The sequence below is a fragment of the Corvus hawaiiensis genome, chromosome 7 (genome assembly GCF_020740725.1).
Source record: "Corvus hawaiiensis isolate bCorHaw1 chromosome 7, bCorHaw1.pri.cur, whole genome shotgun sequence".
In the NCBI taxonomy this organism is placed as follows: Eukaryota; Metazoa; Chordata; class Aves; order Passeriformes; family Corvidae; genus Corvus; species Corvus hawaiiensis.
The window spans coordinates 17,202,018-17,223,403 of record NC_063219.1 but is presented as its reverse complement, the minus strand read 5'-3'; the positions used below and the strand labels follow the sequence as shown (position 1 = coordinate 17,223,403).

At 35.2% G+C, this 21,386-nt stretch overlaps 2 protein-coding genes across 13 annotated transcripts in view; both read right to left on the bottom strand.

Annotated features, from left to right (window-relative positions):
• The window catches only part of TTN (titin), a 245,176-nt gene that overhangs the window by 142,991 nt on the left and 80,799 nt on the right, over nucleotides 1-21,386 (bottom strand). For 5 of the 12 annotated variants that reach the window (XM_048308553.1, XM_048308560.1, XM_048308555.1 and 2 more), the window contains 18 exons: nucleotides 19,039-19,326; nucleotides 18,234-18,524; nucleotides 17,261-17,548; nucleotides 16,169-16,261; nucleotides 15,763-16,045; nucleotides 15,331-15,508; nucleotides 14,885-14,974; nucleotides 14,535-14,802; nucleotides 14,177-14,437; nucleotides 13,421-13,630; nucleotides 13,236-13,313; nucleotides 13,095-13,121; nucleotides 12,485-12,532; nucleotides 11,577-11,633; nucleotides 11,364-11,441; nucleotides 10,843-11,094; nucleotides 10,122-10,214; nucleotides 9,506-9,583 (listed from right to left, as the gene is read on the bottom strand). In XM_048308553.1, the coding sequence (XP_048164510.1) occupies nucleotides 9,506-9,583; nucleotides 10,122-10,214; nucleotides 10,843-11,094; nucleotides 11,364-11,441; nucleotides 11,577-11,633; nucleotides 12,485-12,532; nucleotides 13,095-13,121; nucleotides 13,236-13,313; nucleotides 13,421-13,630; nucleotides 14,177-14,437; nucleotides 14,535-14,802; nucleotides 14,885-14,974; nucleotides 15,331-15,508; nucleotides 15,763-16,045; nucleotides 16,169-16,261; nucleotides 17,261-17,548; nucleotides 18,234-18,524; nucleotides 19,039-19,326 (2,961 nt within the window). Of the gene's footprint in view, nucleotides 1-9,505; nucleotides 9,584-10,121; nucleotides 10,215-10,842; nucleotides 11,095-11,363; nucleotides 11,442-11,576; nucleotides 11,634-12,484; nucleotides 12,533-13,094; nucleotides 13,122-13,235; nucleotides 13,314-13,420; nucleotides 13,631-14,176; nucleotides 14,438-14,534; nucleotides 14,803-14,884; nucleotides 14,975-15,330; nucleotides 15,509-15,762; nucleotides 16,046-16,168; nucleotides 16,262-17,260; nucleotides 17,549-18,233; nucleotides 18,525-19,038; nucleotides 19,327-19,479; nucleotides 19,768-20,305; nucleotides 20,585-20,682; nucleotides 20,962-21,046; nucleotides 21,326-21,386 lie in introns of all 12 variants that reach the window. The other 7 variants (XM_048308565.1, XM_048308554.1, XM_048308556.1 and 4 more) reach the window with 7 other exon arrangements.
• On the bottom strand, nucleotides 2,484-8,125 carry LOC125328255. Its single transcript, XM_048308578.1, has 10 exons — nucleotides 8,036-8,125; nucleotides 7,733-7,795; nucleotides 7,418-7,483; nucleotides 6,987-7,067; nucleotides 6,356-6,433; nucleotides 5,622-5,699; nucleotides 5,052-5,135; nucleotides 4,646-4,744; nucleotides 3,401-3,478; nucleotides 2,484-2,558 (listed from the first exon to the last, which is right to left on the bottom strand). The coding sequence occupies exons 1-10, from the start codon at nucleotides 8,045-8,047 to the stop codon at nucleotides 2,532-2,534; spliced, it is 666 nt and encodes a 221-aa protein (XP_048164535.1). The 5' UTR covers nucleotides 8,048-8,125; the 3' UTR covers nucleotides 2,484-2,531.

Below are 21,386 nucleotides of genomic sequence, written 5' to 3'. Positions count from 1 at the left end.
GCACAATCTATTAATAGATTAACCCATGGCCAGGACTACCTTCTGGTGGTGGAGGCACTTTTCTCTTTTGAACAGCAATGGATACTCTTTCTTCTCTGGCAGTTTTCCTCTGTGCTTCTGCCACTTTAAAGATAGTAATTGTAAGAATACTAGCTTCTAAAACAAATCACACACATTCTGAAGTTCATACGAAAGAATTATGGACAGACAATTAGGAGCAAATAGCACACTATTTAAAAGAAAATATAATGAACACAACAATCACATGAAACATACAAATAATATATACTAAAATAATATATGTAATATTAGGCTAATAGATATATCGACCAAAACAAATCAAAATCAAACAGAATATTCACATATTGTGAAGTAAGATGGAATGAATAAGAGGAAGGTAAAAAATAAATACTTTGTCTCTAGACTCTTCAGAAACACAAACCACGTAACAGCAAGAACACCACACATACAGGGTACATAACAAAATCAAACACAAGAAAAGCACAGAAACAGAAGACATATTTGTAAGTTTGAAACATTTCACTGAATATTGACAATATTATAAAACATTGATAATTTTTTTTCTAAATGTGTTCAATTTTTTTTTTTTTTTTCACTGAGTAAATATCATCACTCAGCTTGGCAAAGCCTTTAAGCATCCAGAGTGATCAGTGGTATTAAATAGCTAAAAAATGCAAGGAATGAAGGTGTATGACTATTCTCTGTCATACTCTGCAGTATTTTGAAGGGGAGAAGACAAAGGTCCTTTTCACTTATAATCAAATCAGGAGAGACAGATTGGTTAACTAGGCAGACTGTGAGTATGATGCACATGGATGTCTGATATTTAAAAGCCATCTCTACTTTCAAAAGAACTTGTATACCTTTAGCTGGTGGAGCTGCCACTTTCTGTGGAATTGGAACAGGTACTTTGTCTTCTGGCACAGGCTTCTTGGGCACTGCTGGCATTTTTTAAAAAGAAGTTTATTGTAAAAGATGTTAAATTAATCGCAGTATATAAACATAAGCAGATAACAAAACACAAATCAGAGACTTGACATTACTTCAAGTAAAAAAAAAAAAAAAAGACAGCAAACACTGAACATTACAGTTTGTGTTAGATAACTAGACATAAATACAAACCACTATTCTGAAACAAGACTTCCCTTGTGTAACTCCGAAAAATTATGTACCTTTCTTTGGTGGAGCCACTTCTTTTTTAGCAACTGCAACTTTTTCTTCTGTGATAATTTTCCTGTGAACTTCAGCCACTTAAAAATAATGTGCAAGAATATTTAATTGCAATATTTGAAATGCAGATATGTGTGTCTTTTACTTATTCTGATTGTTTTAAAAAAAGTGCTAAGTGAACTTCAACAGCAACAAAAATAAGACACTGCTGAAGAGCGTATTTTATAGCCATAGCACGAAAATGAGTAAAGAGTCAAAAGATAGAGGAGATCCCTACAAAGGTTACAGATACTAACAAACAAAACTGTATTTAAGTAAAATGCCTAAACACAAATACTGCAAGACCAAACTAAAAAATCTCCATGATAATAATCTGTTTACCTTTGGTTGTTGGAGGTTCTTCAAATTCTGCCTCAAAAGTGGGCACCAATGCTTCTGCAGGTTCTTAAAAAAGATTGTGTAACTTTAGAAAATTTGTTTGATTTATCAACAGGTATAAGATAGAAGATGAAATAACATATAAATAACATATAATAACATAAAATCTCATCAAACAGCACAGGTCACAGGTGTCATTGTACACAGACATAAATACATGTTTAATGTTGAAGAAATTTGATAGGGAGATATATATTGTATCAACAATACAATCCCCAACGTAGGCATATATGTTAAAGATGGAAGGCAGCAAAACCGCATTTTTTTGCAACAGGAACACTGATATACCTTTTGCTGGTGGAGCCACCATTTTTTTAGACACAGGAACAGGTACTTTCTCTTTAGGAACTGCTTTCTTTTGAACTTCAGGAACTTTAGGAAAATGAGTAAGATGAGAAGGAAGATGAGAAAGAATATTAAAGTGTAATATTTGCAATTGCCTAGTACACAATTTGTTTTACTGAGTTAAGACAGACAATAATTTTCAAAGTACAAAGTGGAATTTGATACAGCATTTATCATTGTCAGAAGACACCACCCATGTCAACATGTACAAGCAAGACAGCAAGACGAACATAATTCCTTTGAAGACACATCAACCAGTTGAGAAACTGATTTATACCTTTAGCTCCTGGAGCTTCCTTAAGAGCAGCTGGGACTTTTGGCTCAGGGGCGATTCTCCTGTGCTTCTCAGGCACTTTAAAAGATTACAATACATAGTTTTACATAGACGAGTAGTATCACTATAGCATGAACACATACAAAAAAGCCAAAAATGGACATAAACATATAGTGGCAACATAATGCCAAGAATGATGAAACAACTTGGATGGTGTAGTGAAATGAACGTATACCTTTTGTGGGTGGGGCTTCCTCTCTTTCTGGAACAGTTACTGTCTCCTCTATGTAGTAAGACTCTTCTTCAGTAACTTTTAAAAAGAGTAAAATATAAAAACACCGAAGTTTAAGTATTTGACATATATTACTATCTTTATGGCCCTGGTAAGCAACATAATATTTGTAAAACAAGAATAAACAGTGTGCTTTATTAATAGACACATCTGGGATGACAAAATCTATATTCAAGTCATCCTGCTTCCTCTGAGGCCAATAGAAACACTCCAAGCAACTTAAATGGAACAAGAGACTGAGCTCTCATCTTGTATTTGTGTAGAATTTGAAAATGCTCAGTCCACTACTCTGTCCACTAATGTTGAAATTTGTCCATTTTGAGATACCTTCTTTCCCAAATACCAAGAAAATTCCTTGACTAAAAATGTCCATGGAAAAATCTTTCTGTGGTGTCACTTGTCATAGAAACTGAATCAGTCAGTGTTACTGTCCTTCACCAGTATTATGTTACCACCAATAAACTTACAGGTGGAAACAATATAGTCATTTTACAATTAAATTATCTGAGGAATCTGAGTGCACCATGGTATTCTCAAGAACATTTACTTCATCCAAGCAACCTGGTGGAAGAGGAATTTCCAGCAGAGGATTTTTGTAAACAAAAAGAGGGCCTGATAGATCTCACTATCAAAGAGATAACCTATTATTTTCAGTGTATTGAAACAGGATTAGCTACCGTACTTTTCAAAAGCAAGTAACAAAAGTTGTAGACATTAAAATTAAAAATTAAAAGTTACAAAACATATTGATATAGTAGTAATTTTTTCCTTATGAATAATGCAGATATTAATCCAAACTGTCTATTTGGTATAGAGCAAAAATTACTTTTTTGCCTAGTATTTCTGAATTGTTGTCGTACCTTCAGAAATATCTTCTCTGTGAATGGAAATAGATACTTCCTCTGCTTCTTCTTCAGACCATTCTTCAACTGTTGGTTCTTTAAGGAAAATTATTTGTTTTAGTATTTTTGGTGCATGGATAGATGGAGAGAAGGAGGGATTGATGGATAAAGAAGATGAAGATCAATTCTTAGAAGTTCTATATGATAATATATGCAAAGATATGCATAAAATACAGAAAGTGCTGTGCACATACATATGTATTATTTGCTCTAAATTATGTTGTTTGTCCATGTCCCATTCACCCCACTGTGTGTTTTTGTATCTAATACCATTCACTGGTCAACTGTCAGTTCAATAGAATGCCTCAGCTCCCCAAATTTCCCCATCACGACAACTCAGGTGGAGAAAACAAGAGTGAAAGAATTAGAGGTTGCTCCTTGATCCAACTGTGTGAAAGTGAGGAGAGGAACAAATGAGATAGATAGGTCAAGAACTGAAAGGAAATCCTGGCATGTACTCATCTACAAAGGTGACTGTGTCAGGGAAAACATCAACTAGTTCCAGAGAAAAGGTTAATTTGCAGGAGACAAACAGAAATGAGCACTGCTTGTATCCATATGGATGTGTATGTGCAAGTTCGTGTTTTAGATAGACATTCCAAATTTGCTTCTAAAAATTCATTTATGGTTTTTTAAAGGAAAGTGCAAATTGTCTTTACTACTTTATTAATGGGTATTTATTAATGGGATATAAAAACAGACAAAATGCTGATTTCAGTTATCTTGAAGCAGATATTATGCAGAATTATACTAACTTAAAACAACTGATCTCAATCATTCCTGAACATGAGAAGGTGAACTGAAAGCTGGTGAGAAGCTGACACTGCAGAGGGAAGCAGTATTTTATCTTCAGGGCTACAGAGAGCTTTGTAGAGAAAATGACAAATGGATGGTCACAGCTCTAATTTTTGGAGTCTAAATTAAACAATACATCCATATTTGCTACAGCAATTTTATGAGCCCCTGATCTGAAGACCATTTTATTCAGTAGTAGTTTCCATTCCTGTTGATGCGGGGGGATCCTGACATTCAAGACTGAAATTGTAAGTGGCACTTAGGAGGCTTTTAACCTGCCTGCAGTTCAACACAAAACTCATACAAGATAACTATGAAAAAATTTTTGGTGTATTTTGATCTTGATATTAGAGCAACAGACTTGTAGACATAGCACAAGTTTCTCACTATTGTCTGTTTATAATGTACCTTCAGGTAATGGGATTTCCTCTGGAATGGCAACGGATATTCTTTCTTCTGTAATAAGTACTCTTTCTTCAAAACTGGCTTTCTTCTGCACTTCAGGCACTTTGAAAGACAATGATATTAAATGTGTGCCTTTCCAATTCCATTGTGAAAGCATAGTTTCAAAATGCTAACTCTAGTTTTCCAAAGAGTTGCTTAAGGGTACTGAGCACATAACATATAATGGAGATTCAATATTTAGCAAGAATACTATATAAGTACTGCATAAGAGATACAGCATACTTAATGATTCATTGTCTAAATCAGAACAGCAGAACTCACAGGGGAAGCACGAATCAATGACTAAGTACAGAACATATAAACAGAAGGTGAGAGATGGCATATTCTTGTATTCTACTGGAAAGCATACCTTTAGCTGGAGGAGCCTCAGGTTTTTTAGGAACAGCAGGAGATACTTTTTCTTTAGGGACAGGTGTCTTAGGAACTGCAGGCACTTAAAGAAAGTATTTGTTTTAGAACCTCTGAAGTAAAAACTGGCAAATGCATCATGTAAGAGAAATGTGTTGTTTAAAAAGATTACACATGGTCATGTTTTGCTTACCAAACATGACAATTGATCAAGTTGAGATAAATGCAATGTTCTAAAGGCTACAATAAATGATATTAAAGTGAGCTATATTGTACCTTTTGCAGAGGGAATTTCTACTTTAGGAACATATGGCATTTTTTCTTCTGGAGCCAGTTTCTTAGGTACTTCTGGCACTTCAAAGATATTAATTATAATTATCGTTAGCTAAAATTAACAAGTGTTTTAAGAATAAATCTATAGCACACCTATACACAAAACTGACACAAAAGATACATATTTAACATGGCTGAAGTACAAGTAAAACCTGATTAACTTAGCAATCAAACCCAAAATTTGACATAAACAAGATGTTTAAGATAAAAGAAAAGAAAATTATTTTTTTAAGTGTACCTTTAGGTGTTGGAGCTTCCTCTCTTTTTGGAACAGCAACTTTTTTCTCTGGTGGAGCTTTCTTAGGAACCTCTGGCACTTAAAAGAACATATAAGATAACTGAATTCTAAATTTCAAAGATTTATTAAGTATTATAGATTTCATTAATCCATTTATAAGAATATCTAGACACACCACATAACACATTCATACACTTAACATAGAAAGATATATGACAAGGGCAACACATGCTTGATAAAAACCAAAATCAAACCAGTTGCTGGAAGACTATCAAACACTTTAAGACTGATTTCTTAACTGAAGAAAGAGCTGCTCGACTATATTACCAGGTCTTAAAAATTCTCACGGATGCACAGAGAATTATACATAAAATATTAATTCTAACACAAACATGCTTACATACAGACTAATAGAAAAATAAAACTCAACAAGTAGTGTACACTCCATCAGTAAGTGTATCTTTGGCATGCAGATGTTCTCCTTTGGGAAAAGGAACATGTACTTTTTCTTCAGGCAGTTTTTCTAGGCCCTTCAAAAACTCTAAAGGTATCAAAATTCATTTAAGTAATCTTTCTAAGGCGTTTGAATGTCTTAGATGAGAACAGACCTGTTCACGCATGGAACACAGAAAGATTACATTTATCACATGCTTATGTTGAGAACATAAGAGAAGTTAGGAAAAGAAGACAATAGCACAGAACTGGTTAAAGCCCACATTCAAAAGATGCTGTACCTTTTGCTGGAGGAGCCACCTCCTTTTTAGCAACAGCAACTTTCTTTTCTGGAACAGTTTTCTTAGGGACTTCAGGCACTTTGGAAAACATTGTTAAAGTAAGACATCTTTAGTTTTTGGAACACTGACCCAGGTTTGAGTAATCCAAGGTTGTTTTATACAACAAACACAGGGCCTGGACAAGGAGCTGAGCACTGTAACCAACACAATACAACATACAGCCTTTTGGACAAATGTGGACTATACAGGAAAGACACTATGATACAGTATAAAACTCCTATGTTAAAATCACTGCACTAGCACCTATCATGGGACTCTCTTGAAGTAAAAACACCCTACACTTGCCAGCAAAAGCCACACAAATAGAAATAATAAGCAAAAGATTGTTAAGAAAGAGAAGAAGCTGAGACAAATTGAAGCTGTAAGCTAAGTTACAGCACAATTGAAAAACTGAAACTGTGTGATGGAGACAATTCAAAAGCAAATAATGCATACAGAGATAGTGCAAAAACAAAGGCACATAGAGAGTAAATTCCTAAATGTATTCATGAAAACATGAAAAATAATACAAAAAAAGAATATTTGTTTGGGTTTTGTTTCTTTCTTTTTTTTACTAGAGCAGTAGAAATACCTTTAGCTGATGGAGCTTCTGTTTTAGGGACGGGAACAGGCTTTCTTTCTTCTGGAATGCGCCTCTTTGGTATCTCAGGCACTTTAAAAGATAGGTGGTGATCATTTAGGACACAGCTATAATAATTGGTAAACCAGAGTAGGCTACTCTTAACATGGTGTATAAGTAAACACTATAAGCCAAAAACTATTCTATTTTATCAAACAGATACAACAAACCCATCTCATGAAAAGCTATTACAAGAATTATTTAAAGCAGTGAAGAAGAAGAATAAGATAGAATTGCAGTAGGGCTTGAAGCTTTGAGAGCAGAGCCATAGAGAAATTGAAATCTCAGTTCTGATATGCTATCCTTCGGTAAACAATGTTACAGACAGATAATGTGAAAGTTCAGAAAAACGGAGCAGATGTTGATGCAAAGTCTTTATTCACCTTCAACATGAGAGATCTCCAGTTCTGTAGAAACGACTTCTTCCTCTTCCTCAACTTCCTTATGTGCTACAATAGGAATTTTAAAGATATTAAATGTTGAGATAGGAAATATCAATGTCCATAGTAAATCCGAAAAAATTTAAGAAGATACTATGTGTGTGTCCAGTACACAATCATCCCTGAAACCCACATGTAAATATGTAAAAAAATTTAAACCAGGAAATGGACAGCATGTGCAAATCTCACAATGAATTTTGATTCAAATTAAAACAAACAAACAAATATTGATTAGAATTCTGTCCTTAATCAAACTACCTTCAACTGGGTAAACAGCTTCAAAGAATCTTTCTTCAACTGTTTTCTCATGTTCTGTTGGCTCTTCAAAGAGAAGTATTTAAACAATATTAAGATAAAATAGTTGAAAAAGTTTCCATTTATTAAACTAAATAAAAGTAAAGCTACATAACACAATGGACAAAAAAAAGCAAGGCATACTGAAAGACAAGTATATGATGTGTCTAAATATGTAATTTGCCATACATAAAAATAGATCAAAAGAAAGTCTAGTAGGACTGATTGTTTTGATTTGGGTGCACATACTTTTGGTTTTGTACATACCTGTAACATCATATGAATACTCTTCTTCTCTGTGGACAGAAACTGACATCTTTTCTTCTGAAACAGTCCATGTTTCTACTGTTGGTACTTTAAAGATAGGATTTTGTTTTAGTATTTAATATTCTAGATCCACATTACTGGTAGTCAGCATGTGAGTTTTTATCAAATCTTTATCTGTACTGAACATTAAAGTCTTAGACATATTTAGACAGTCAGTATTCACATTCTAAAATACTGAACACAGAACGAGCACGCAAGTAGAATATTCAGTATTTGTTAAAGACTATAGACACAGACACCTTTAACCCAAATATTTGAAACAAAATGCATGCATGGGCTTTTGGAAATAGTACATCAAAAGAATTCTAGAGGTGTTTCTTCAAAGTTATTTTTGGGCACAGGGGCACAATTATGTTTATTATGTAAGGATAGGCCAGCAAGCAGAATAGATGAAGATAAAGCTAAGTCACGCTGCAGTGTGACCATAGGTTCTTTAAACAAGAAGCAAAAGGCTATCCACAACTACGTTAAAAACAGACTTTATAAACAACAAAAGCATGGTAGACATATTAATTAAACACTGAGTAGTCACAGCATGACTACTGCTATGGATCCAGATACATACACACAGGCCCACATATTCAAAAGAAGCACAGAAACACATAGGGTGCTGGAAAAAAAAGTAAACTGCAATTCAGAGATGCTGATTTGTACCTTCCTTTTTCATAACTTTTTCCTCAACGACCATTGGTGTAGGTTTTGGAGGCAGAACTTTCTTGGTAACTGTTGGCGTTAGAATTTTGTTACTCAGTCAAATATTTAGCAAAGAGATCAAAATAAGTCTACAGCTATCTATCAATGATGTTGAAAATACAACAAACGAGACAATCTAAGCAGGTAAGTCAGGCTTCTTGGAATCACACAAAGCAACATAAGGAATGTGTTTGTTTCTTTTTATTGCTACATTCTAAAGGTGCTGGGTAGCTCAGGGCGTTTAGCATACAGGTCATTTCTTGACACTTACTGAATTGCAGCTGGCAGAATCCTGCTGCGGAATGGGGAATGCCATACAAAAGGACGTAGCTACTAAGAGAATAAGGGTGCATCTTTATTTTATAACGAAAGAATTAACCAAGGCATCTTGGTAGATGGGTCAAGATGGAAATCTAAGCAAGACAGGGATTTAGTATCTACAGCTTAGAGTGAAACACACTATTTCACCCAGTGCAATTTTATACACGCTTCCTTTCTTAAAGCATTGGTAGTTAATATTTGCATTTATTATTTTCCCCTGAAAAGATTTTAATCTTCTTTTTAAAGAATTCAGCAGAAGCTTTTATGAGATGTTTCAAAGACCGAAAAATTGATCAGACCATGTTAAGTAAAGACAAAGCATATGCAGATCAGCTTAGTAACAAAATCCACAACTTTCATAGAAAGATGACATTAAGATAATTAAACAGTAGTTACCCTCAGTCCGTTTGACTTTTTCTTCTGCAATTCTCTGAGTTGTTACCTCCACTTTTTCATCAACAGGTTTCTTGACAACTGCAAGTAATTCAGATAGGTTTATTGTTTAAGTAATTTTGCAAATTGTTTTCCGGACAGAAACCAGATAGAACTGGCCCCTTTTTTTGTTTAGAATGTTATAAACCTTGTGCATCCTGTGCACTGTTCAGCGCATTGTTTACTGTGGTGAACAGTAGTGGCAATGAGGCCCACCCTACCCTGAGAGATATGAAGTGATGTAAATGGAGAACACTTCCCAGAAGGGCAGCATTTAATGGCTTAAAAGTTACACCCGTGCCCAAGGCTAATATCCAGGGAGAAGAAAGTATAACTGAAGCTCAGTTTGATTTTACCATCAATTCGTGTTTTCATTCAACCAAAACTGAGCAGAGAGCTCAGAAGTATGAGGTGGGAGGAGAGAAAGGGTTGCCATGAGCCTTGCTCATCTTGCTGTCTAACATAAAGAGAATTTTCTTCTTTCCAATGAAATGTGAATAATCAGCATCATTCAGCTTGAAGAAGATGCATAAGAGATCTTAATCTGCATGTTCCTGTTAGTTTTGTGGGAAAGTCATACCTTTTTGAACAGTTACTTCCTTCTTTTCCTTCTTTTCAGCTGTAATCGCTGGTGGTTTTCGCTCAGGCACAGGTTTCTTAGGAACTTCAGTCACTTAAAAAACAATAACATTACTTAGTGATAAAAATATGTCGTCTAAAGGCTCTGAAGACAGAAAGGAGTTTGTTATGCCATTATAATTTTATGAATTTTAAAAACACACAGAGAGTTTTGGAGATCCAATTGTTGAAGTAAAATGTTTTGTTTATTTTCAAGTTTTATATTTTCTCATCAAAGCCAAATTCTGTTCCTAGAGGCACACATGTTACTAATCCCCAAGACAGTTATAGCATGCAAGAAATTGCAAAATTCAGCCATTAACATCAATCAAGAAATGTGTGAAACATTTAAGTAAGTCAAGTTTATCTAGAACATACGAAAATGACAGAAGAAATATGCAAAAAGCTAAAAATGACACATACCCTACTACTACTAACGGATATTAAGTTTTAAAGACCTGCAAAGTTCATTGGCAATGAATTTCTAATGTATCCATTACTATCTGCATCCATACCTTGTGATATCTTGTGTTATCATCAAGTGTCACTTAAAATTTGTCAGCATATTATAGTTCCAGATATTTTAACAAAAACAAAAAAAAAATGCTGCCTAGTTCAAAATGTTGGGGGCTTAATAATAAATATGAGAAACGAGAGGAAATAAAATGACATAATTCAAATACCTTCTTCATGAATTATTCTTTTTTCTTCATAAGTCACTTCTCTTTTCTCATAAGCTTCTTCCCATTCCTCTTCCCCTTCATCATAGCCTTCTTCCTTGACATAATAGTCATGGTCTTCGCCATAATCTTCTTCCCATTCTTCATAAATTTCTTTGGGCATTTCATGTATTTTCTTTTCTTCATGTATCTCTTCTCTCCTTGCCATGGATGTTATTTTGATCTCTTTGGGCTTCTCTGGTAGCACCTCAGGAACTTAAAATAAATATATTGATTATTCATATTATATTCTGGAATTTGCAAGGCATATTGGATGCTCCCATTTAATGAAATTATTTCACCCTCACTGATGGTTTAAAGAAGGGACTATTTTTGAAGCAGTCACAATCAGCTTGGATTTTAAATGTATGTTTTTAACATAAAGACAGAAATCAAACAATTGTGGTAGATTCAAGTTATTTCAAAACAAAAAACAAGGTGATTTTACTATTTTAAAAAAGTTTTCAAAAAAAGGAAAAAGTTACCTTTAGGTAGTGGGACTTCTTCAGGACCTTTTTTAACCACCTTTTGGGGGACTTTCTTTAATGGAACTTTTCTCTCTGCTTAAAAGTAATAGATTTAAAAATTTAAATTAAAACCCCTTAAGAATCCCTAAAAAGCCAAACAAACAAAAATTCAAAACCCAACTGTCATAATGAAACATGAACACACTATTCAAATACTGTAAGGACATTTACCTGGCTTTTTCTCCTCTGGAGGTGGAACAAGAGGCAGAAGAATAGGAATAGGGGCAGCTTGTAGGAAAAATGAAATATTTAGAACAAAATTTAAGTTTGATATTTCCTTGTAAATGAAGAAAAACCTTGGTTTGGAAAAATACATTTTAAGATTTTATTGCAGCTGCAGAATAAAAGCAAACATGGTGCTTATTCTGACAGTTTACAGCAGCTGAATAAATATATTTTGAGTGGGAATCCCCTGTCTACCTTTATTTGAACCCTGAATGTCCTCAGCTTTATTTTCATTGCTGCCATCACTCTCCTATCTTTGCTGATGGCAATTCATCTAAATATCAAATCTTTCCCCTCCTGCTGCCACTGCAAGCATTTACCAAATTATCCTGGAAATAAACCCAAGAAGTTTAAACTGCTGAGGTTTATAGTAAGCTACTGGGTTTAACAGAAGTATAAATACTGTTTGTAGTCTGTAGTCCAAAAACAGAGCCTGGGGAGAGACCATTTGCCATAAACATGAAATCCAACATATGGCTTTAAAAGAATGTATTTTTAAAGGCAGTAATTCAGACAGCTTGTTTAAAAGATATTTTTGTGACTAAAAGAAGAGGTGAAAATTAAAAAAAAAACCAAAATCACCGAGGAAGATGGAAATCAAAGGAAGATCAAATGAACAATAGACTGATAGGGAAGCATGATGGAAAGGACTCTTTCTAAGAGAATTAAATTAATTCCTACCACTACCTGTATAGAGTTTTCACCTTCCACACAGCAAAGAAGCCTATCCAAGTCAAGTCTTGCTCACAGGGACCATTAACTAGATCTTATAACTGAGCTATGATTTTTCTCTGAGGTTCCCACTGGCCTTCTGCTTAGTGCAGATTTGGAACAAGTATGGTTTGTTACCCTACCTTCAGCTGGTTTTTGAGGTGGAACTGCAACCTTGGCATCAGGAACATCTAGAAAATCAAAATGTTTAATTGACTTAATAAATCCTTCTAATAAAAATTTCAATATGCTCTCCTCAAGAATAGTAGTTGATGGTGCTATAATCTTTCTTTTTGTAACATTTGGAGTAGGCTCTTAAGAACTTTCAAAAAAGAGGACCACTACTTATCATAAGGAGGCAATTGTTACTTATTTTGCCTCCTTGGTTATTTTTTTTCAGTTGCACAGAGAGGATCCTATCTATTAGTTGGTACATCTTCATCGTTCTGTTCCTTAGTAATTCAAACAAAAATAAACTTGTGTGTTTTAGAGAATGTGGCATTCCATATTGTACAGAATAGTGTCCTTATTAATGTCACTGAGTATGGATTTATCTCAGTATTCATTACCACTATTTATGAGAATAATAGTTCCACATGTCTGTAGATGAGGAATATTTTTTCAGGATGTAGGTTATACTTACTCTAACTCTAGGAAAAAAAGATTTGAAAATAATAAAAAAGCAGAGCAATTCTTTAATTCTATGACAGAGTATAGACATGATCTTGTGCCAGTCTTGCTTGAGAACTTTACCTGGTGGCTTCAACTCCAATTTGATTTCTGCAAAGGAATATTAGATTTCTTTTAGGACTATTGATTTTTCCAGAATCATGTTTCAAACAAACAAATTTACACATAGTTGTGATCACAAATGTATTTAGAAAATTCGCTAACCTTTGGTTACCAGATAGAGCTCTGCAGTGCTTCTTGCTTCTCCTCTTGGTTCAAGACGAGCAATTACAGAATACACGCCTGCAGCAACCAAGAATGTTGATATTTATATTCTTTCATCATTTAAAACCAGACAAAAAAAATCAGATAAAAAATGACACTAGCACAAATGTTCCATGCGTTTTTACCTTCATCATCTGCATTAACATTGTGAATAGTCATGTAATGACAACGACCTTCACTTCTGAAGCTGTACTTGGGACTCTCTCTCAGTTCGGTGGGGCCTTTATACCATGTCACAACTGCATCATCAAAAGACACCTCGCACTCGAAGGTTGCAGACTGGTGTTCATTCACAACAATGTTCTGTATGCTTTTCGTGAACTGAATTGGTTCCGCTGTTTTTAGAAACAAAAAATACATCAATTGTTATGCACCACCTTGGCATTTACTTTATCTGAATCCTTCTCATTGTTGTCATCAAAGTAGCTAAATTTTAATGAGATAATACCAATAGATCTTGAAAAAATAAAGAAAAGGGGATTCCATCTTCTATGAAGTTTTATGTATAAGAATGAAGATTAGAAGACATAAGAGTACAACTCTAACAAGATTGCTGTGCAGATACATTTTGTAAGAGAAGCCATTAAGGAAACTAAAGAATAATCAAGAAAAGTCCAAGAAAAATATAAGAGTCCCAAAGAAAATAGAATCTAGTACAACTCAGATTGTTTGTGGGCAAAAGAACATTATTAATCATGGTTTAGTCAAGAATACTAAGTTACACAAGTATTCAAAGAGAAAGGACAATAAAATTTCTTATTTAGTCCGTTTCCAAGTTTGGGAATCTGTTTTTCAGAAATACTTTTTATTTCCATTTGTTCTGCTAATGAAACCTTCAGAAACAGTCTGTCACTATTGTAATAAAGAGATTCTTTACAAACCTTCAATGGCCAGATCTGCTGTTGTTTCTAGACTGTCAAGCTTGCAGGTATACTGTCCCTCGTCTTCTGTTCTAACATCCTTGATGATGAGTTTGTGCACTTTGTCAGAGACTTGTGTTGAATATCTCCCTCCTATCTTAATAGGTCTCCCATTTCTATACCACTGAGACTTGGCATTTGGGATAGAGAACTGACAAGTCAGTGTGCATGTTTTTCCTTCCTTGAAAGTAGTGTCATGAAGATGCCGCTCTACTGCAGGTTCTATTAGCATTTTAAAATACACATTTTAACAGAGATCAGAGAGTGGAATAAACAAAGTGTTAACTAATTCAAATATATACTTCAGAAGTACACTTACCAATCACAGTTAGCTTGGCACTGGCAATATGTGGTCCACACACTATTCTGAAATTTCCCTGATCCTCAGGCTGGCAGTTTCTAATTCTTAGTATGTGGCGATCACCTTCAATTCTAATTTCGTATTTGTCATTGGAGTCCAGTTTCTGGGTTCCCTTGTACCATGATAGTTTAATTTCTGGATAGTTAATCTTAATCTCACATTCAAAGATAGCATCCTCATCTGCTAAAACCGTCTGATTTTCAATGTCTCTGATCAGAGTAATAGGCTGGAAAATATTAGTTTAAGTTAATTTCAACTTCCCTGTTATGGGTTTGAATATTTCAGAAATCAGTCCAAAAATGTTTTACCTCTGTTTGTGTGAGTCGTTGCTGAATAAAAGCTACGAGTTCATCAAACTCCTGATCTTCCCTTTGAGCTTTTTCTGTGAGCTCAATTTCCTACAAAAATGCAGAATATACTCAAATATTAAAGGATACTAAATGTCAAGCTGTCATTTTTATCCAACACAGTATTCATTCCTACATCAAATTTTATGTAACTCTACTGTAACTGGTGTATCTTCCCATTCTAACAATTGCAGTCAAGTTATGAAGACAGAACCTACTTTGCCAGAAGGCCCATTTATTCTTCTTGGATTTGAGCATGCAAGAAATTGAGACCTGCCAGTAAAAGATCTAAAGAGGAACCAGAAATTCATGCACACATCATAACTTCAGAGTGTGGCCAGCATGTCTGTTCAAGGGAAACATATTACTCCTAGGAGACCCAACACTGAAGTCACACTGTATCTTACCAATCTATGACTTTCTTCTGCTTGGGTTTGCTTTAGTAACTCAAAGGCTTGCAGGAGGCCACGGAAATCTGTAATTCCATACATGCGAGCATATTTCTCATATTCTTTGGGATCTACGTTTTTGAGAAGTTCCAAGATATCGATAGGTTGCTCTTCCTCTTTTGTTTTTGTTGGAGTGCTAATCAAATCAATAACAGAAGTTAACAATACAGCATTTCATTCCCAGAAAGCTGTTAAATGAAATATTGAATCAGCTTAGAGCTGCCCTGTGCAGTAGAATCCTTTAGCTTAGTCTAGTCAGGGGCTTTTATTTTTAGTACAGTTATTCCTATTTAATGAATATTTTTAAATTATATCTTGTTCTCAGATGTATAACCAAAAAAGTTTCTTCTGTGCTGGTTGCAGATTAATCTATAAAAACTTTCAATATACCTTTTTAGTTTTGCCCTGAGATCTCCTTCAACTACTTCTTTCTTTCTTTCTTCAACTTGCAGATTTACACTCCTCTCAATTTCACCATGTTGGTTAAAAGCTACACATTTGTACATGCCAGAATCAGTTTTTATTGTGTCCTTTATTTCTAGTTTGGCTTCATCTCCTCTCTGCTGGATTATAATGCGGCCTCCCTGGTTGAGTTGCCTCCATTTTCCCTTCATCCACTTAACATTTGGAATTGGATCTCCTCCAACTTTTGCAATAAATGTTGCAACGGTCTCTGCAGAAAGATGCAAATGAGGAAGATAAGTCTTTCCAGTTGTTTATGACACTGGTACATCATCTCAAACAAAAAGATGTGGGAAAATAGAAGACAATGTACTGTTTTGAAAAGAGTTCTTACTTTCCATGACTTTGATACTCTGAGGCTCTGACACAAAATAAAGTTTGCCTTCCACTTCTGCTTTCTTAGCTGCTGGAGCAGCTGTCGGTTTTTCTAAAAAAACAGAGTCAGACAGTTATAACAGATGGCTCCATGTAATAGTTTATGTTCATGACTGTTGATACTTCTGCAGCAATTGTAAAAAAGAAATTAATTCCTGAGATGAAACAAAAGACTATGCAAGAGGTAAAAATGCAAAATACTTTAATACTGTTTTAAACAACTTGTAGTTTGCTTTCCAGATGAAACTGTCCACAATGGACCATATTGTGCTGTTCATTTACTTCAGTCAGGCCATTTATACTCTCCATGGATGCAAATCCATAGGTGGATATGCAAACAAAAAGCCTCATTTTCTAAAATAGATCCATTTTTAGTGAGATTTTCTCTTTTCAGTCTACTTCTGGGTATTATGCCCTAAGAATTCCTTGCAGTTTTTTATCAGTGGTCTGTTAAATTCTCTTGCTTTTCTTTTACATAGCCTAGTGGCTCACTATTCATGTAGTGAGAAAGAGACTATTGGTACATACTGCTGGACTCTTGTGTCCTTTATGCAATGGTAAAGCAAGACCTACACAGAAGGACTCATGTTTAGACTCCATTTACTTTCAGCTAAAAGGTCAAAATGTCTTTAAGAGTCTTGAAACAATTATCCTCTAAGGCCATATGCTCAATCAAATTCCTTCTATATTTTCCTTAATAAACACCACTTTTCACATGCTTTCCATAAAACATGCATGTCAAAGTAATTTCACCCATTTAGCTTGCATTTTTGTTAAATTTGGTGTTTAGATTTAGAAAACAAATTCTTAATCTCTTTGATAAGAATGTGCTGTTGGTTTGCCACTGATCTCTCACCATTTATGTCACTATTGATATATAAATTATTGTATATACTCAGTTTTACTAGATTCTACAGTTTTAAAAAGAACTGAAAGTAACTAATTGTTTGTTGTTAGATTATTAACTTTTTTGTTCCACAGAAAGCAAAGTGGGATAGAGTTTTGGTTGACATTTTCATCATACACCCTTATTTTCTTCGTGTTACTGTACCTTTGACTGTCACTTTAGATTTGCAAGTATCAGTGCCAGCTGCATTTGAAGCTTTGCATACATATTCTCCTGAATCTGATTTGGTAACTGCAGCAAGTTCTAGAAGAGCTACTCCATTAGCAAAGCTGAAGTTGCATCTATCTGAAGCTCTTATTTCTCTTCCTGCCTTCAGCCACTGAATTCGGATTGGCTGTGATCCCTGGACATGACAGCTAAGCTGTAGGGTATCACCTTCCTCTGCTGCTGCTGGCTGAAGAGGCTGGTCAAAAACTGGAGGCTTTTTAGGTTCTGGAATATGAAAATGCTTCAGTGAATACTCAGGAAAGTATGATCAAGAATATAAGAGAGAGGTACATGCAGTTCCTAAGAAGGCGATGGCAAGGAATGCAGGAGGATAAGCAGAAGTCTCAGAATGTCAACCATAATGTTAGAAAATGGAATAAATATCAAGAGAGCATGACAGCATATTTCCTATATAAACATGCAAGAAATATCTTTATCCCCTCAGCAGGAACCTTTACATGCAAAAAATAGTATGAGAACTAAAGCACTATTAGGCTGCAAAACTATATAAAAATATTTAAAGAAATAATAATACCTGCAATTTCCTGTAAGACTGTTCTGATGAAGTGTCATGCTACCATAACACAGTGTCAACACTGCCTAAGCTTAGATTTCATTGCACAAACCCCCTATTACTCCACGGAAAGAGAATGATTTAAAATTGAACAGAAATGTCACAAAGACTTCAATGTTCACTTTAAATTAGTCATAGCAAATAGTGAAAAAGAAGCTTCTCATTGAAAAAAATAATCACAAAAATAAAATAATTTCTTGACTTTGTGGTTTATGTCCATCTCTGGACAAATCACTGCTGTTAAGTAAAACAAGCTCATTAGAGAGAAGCTATATACTTGCAGCTACATCAAACAAAGAAAAGCAGGAAGCAAAGAAAAATAAGACTTCAACCAACCTCTGATAACAATGGAAGATGTACTCAATATGCTTCCTGCTTCATTGGACACTTTACAGGTGTATAAACCAGCATCTGATTGCTCTACAGCCTTTATATGCAAAAGCAGGGTATTGTTCTTGAAAGATATTTCACAGTGAGCACTTGAATGGACTTCCTGATTGTTCTTATACCAAGCAACAGTCAAAGGCTGAGAGCCAGAAACACGACCCTCAAGTTTAAGTTCATTCCCTTCTGTTTCTTCTACTGCTTCAGATAGTTTCTTAGTAAAAGTAGGTGGAATTTTTCGTTCTGTAAAAAAAAGAACATAAATTCCATGAATCTATCTTGTGATGATAAATCCTAAAGACAATGTTGCAAGAAAAATTTGAACATTGGGGAATTTATATTTACTCTCATTTAAACTGGATATATTTTTAAAGTGAAATTATGCTAAGATAAACAGCAGGAATCTTGCTCTTACAGTCACTGTCACAGTGGATTTTTCTGTTTGGAAAAAAAAATTTCTCTTACATTGATTTAAATCACACACCATTTAAAAAACCCCAAAAAGTTTTGTCAAGCTTAAGAAAGAAAGAGTCTAGAGCCTATTAAGAAAGTAGGCCAAAGAATATGTTTTATTTCTCCTCCCATTGTTGTTAGTGACCCTTCCTAATTCCCTTAAAAGATTCGTAGGTATCTCCAGATAGGTACTCTCAGGCTACATCACAAAAGTTTTCTCAAACTTATCTTGCAGTAATAAGGCCAACTTCCTTTATAATTGAAGGAAGAAAAATGTAGACACAATGTATTATCTATTCAGTACCTTTAACCGCCAGTTGAGCTGTGCAAGAGTCCTTTCCAACTTCATTGCTAGCATAGCATGTATATGTTCCAGAATCCCCCCTGTCAACTCTCAAGATGGTCAAATGGGCTGTGTTGTCTACATAACTGATCTGATAGTTCTTTCCTGTTCTAATTTCTTGGTTATCTTTTGCCCAAGTGACTCTAATGGGCTGTGTTCCAGAAACGTGACACTCAAAATCAGCACTTTCTCCAATAATGCCATCCACAGATGTAAGTGGGATGTCAAAGAATGGAGGAGTCTTCCCTTCTGAAGAGTGAAAGAAATAAAAACCATCACTTAAAAATCTCCATTTACTTTAAAACTCTGTGAAATAAGAATCTCTTGTACAACATTAAATCCATATATAAAGCAAAAATTATTTTTAAGACATTTCCATTAAATATTTCACAGCCCACCAACCTGTAAGGACAAGCCTGCCACTAGAAGAAGCAGTCCCAATAGCATTGGCAGCTGTGCAGGTGTACTGCCCAATAAATCTCCTATCTGTCTTCAAAATCTGGAGAGTTGCTACATTGTCTACAAAGGACGTGTGAACATTGTAGTCCTCTTTCACACGCGCGCCGTCTTTAAACCAAGATATTTCGATAGGTTCTGAGCCAGCAATGCCGCAATCAAACACAACTGGTAAGCCAACAGTTTCATGAACGTCTCTTAATTTTCGTGTAAAAGAAGGAGGAAGTTTACGCTCTGTAAGAAAACAAGTATTGTACAGTGAAGTCTTTCAGAAGACATGCAACTATTGCTGCACTCGCCAATAATCACTGCCTAGTATACTGTGAGTTATATACTGAGAGTATGGTGGACTTTTGCTCATAACTTCCAATTAAAATTTTCCAATTTTCTTATAGAGCATATAATTTATTTTGAACTTGATGTAAAGAGCCCTGTGCATATGGTTGCAGGAAAAGAGGTAATCATTCTGCCCTCACTTAGACCCAGTGAGCCTCCGGACTGCTGACATTGGAAACAATCAAAGCAGTATCCCGAATAGGGAAGGAAGATACAGACACTTGTAACACTACAGAAGAGCTGTGGTCAGTAAGTGCCATATTTCGACTAGCTTTACTGGAAGGCCTTTGTTAGTAGAAAGTGCCCACAGGGTACTTTACACATCAAGAAACAGTAAAGTGTTTTACGAAGAAGAGGCAATTGTTGTTTTTCAAAATAGCAAGGCGTATTTAAGAAAAGTAGGCCGTTTCCCTATATTTAAAATTGAAATATTCACCTTGAACTGTAAGCAAAGATGATGAAGAAGCCTCCCCAACAGAGTTTTCTACTTTGCAGATGTACTCCCCACTGTCACTACTGTCTACCTGGCTGAAAACCAGAGTAGCAATTTGGTTCTTAAAGTGCATTTTCACAGTAGCAGTTCCTCTCAGCTTTGTATCGCCTTTGTACCATGACACAATCATTTCTGGTGTTCCAGCAAGCTGGCACTGTAAGGATGCAGAATCCCCAACAGTCACCTGCACTGGCTCCAAGGGTGTAATGAAGTAAGGTGGTTCTGAAGGACAAAGACACACCATTAGCATAAAAAGATATTGCATGATGACCATTAGTAGTTCAAATAACGCTTGTTGAAGTGATGCTGGCTTGACGCACCTAGTATTGTGATTGTACCATGACAATTATCTTTCCCAGAATCATTTTCAATATGACAAGAATATTGCCCCTGATCTTCTAGTTTGCTGCTAGGGATTTCCAGTATGGCAGATGTGTCTGTAGTGGTGATGCTACACTTTTCAGAGTGCATTATTTTCACTCCATTTTTCTTCCATGTCACTGAAATCGGTGGAGTACCCGTATATGTGCATTCCAAGATTAAATTTTTCCCTTTCTCTACACTTAAATCATTCACCTTCTTCACAAATTTGGCTGGTTCTATAATGAACAACAGGAAGAAAACAAATTAAATAAAGCCAAGAGATCATCTTTAGAAGCATAAGAAGCAGTAGCCTGGACAAACCTTTGACAAAAAGATGGGTTGTGCAAGAGATTTTCCCTGCCTCGTTAGAGACCTGGCAGGTGTAGTCTCCACTCTCAAGTGGATGTACATCGAACAGCTCCAGTTCTGCAACTGAATCTTGCAAGGTGATATTGCATCTGGGTCCTGGTACTAGCTCAACACTGCCTCTGAACCATTTAACTTCCAGTGGGGGGGAACCTTTTATGATACTAGTAAAGGCTATGTTTGCCCCAGAAAAAACATCCAGTGGTTCAGGTTTCTTCACAAAAGATGGTGGTTCTAAGCACACAAATAAAACAGAGAAGAAGTACGTTTGAACTTCTTTTGAAGATCACAGTAA

What these genes read in the sequence shown, in the direction of transcription:
- LOC125328255 (XM_048308578.1), bottom strand. An exon ending in GGAAGCTCCAACACCTAAAG is followed by an intron (nt 5,136 to 5,621) that starts GTACACTTAAAA and finishes ACTTTCTTTAAG; the next exon opens with TGCCTGCAGTTCCTAAGACA. An exon ending in GGAAATCCCATTACCTGAAG is followed by an intron (nt 3,479 to 4,645) that starts GTACATTATAAA and finishes TTTTCCTTAAAG; the next exon opens with AACCAACAGTTGAAGAATGG.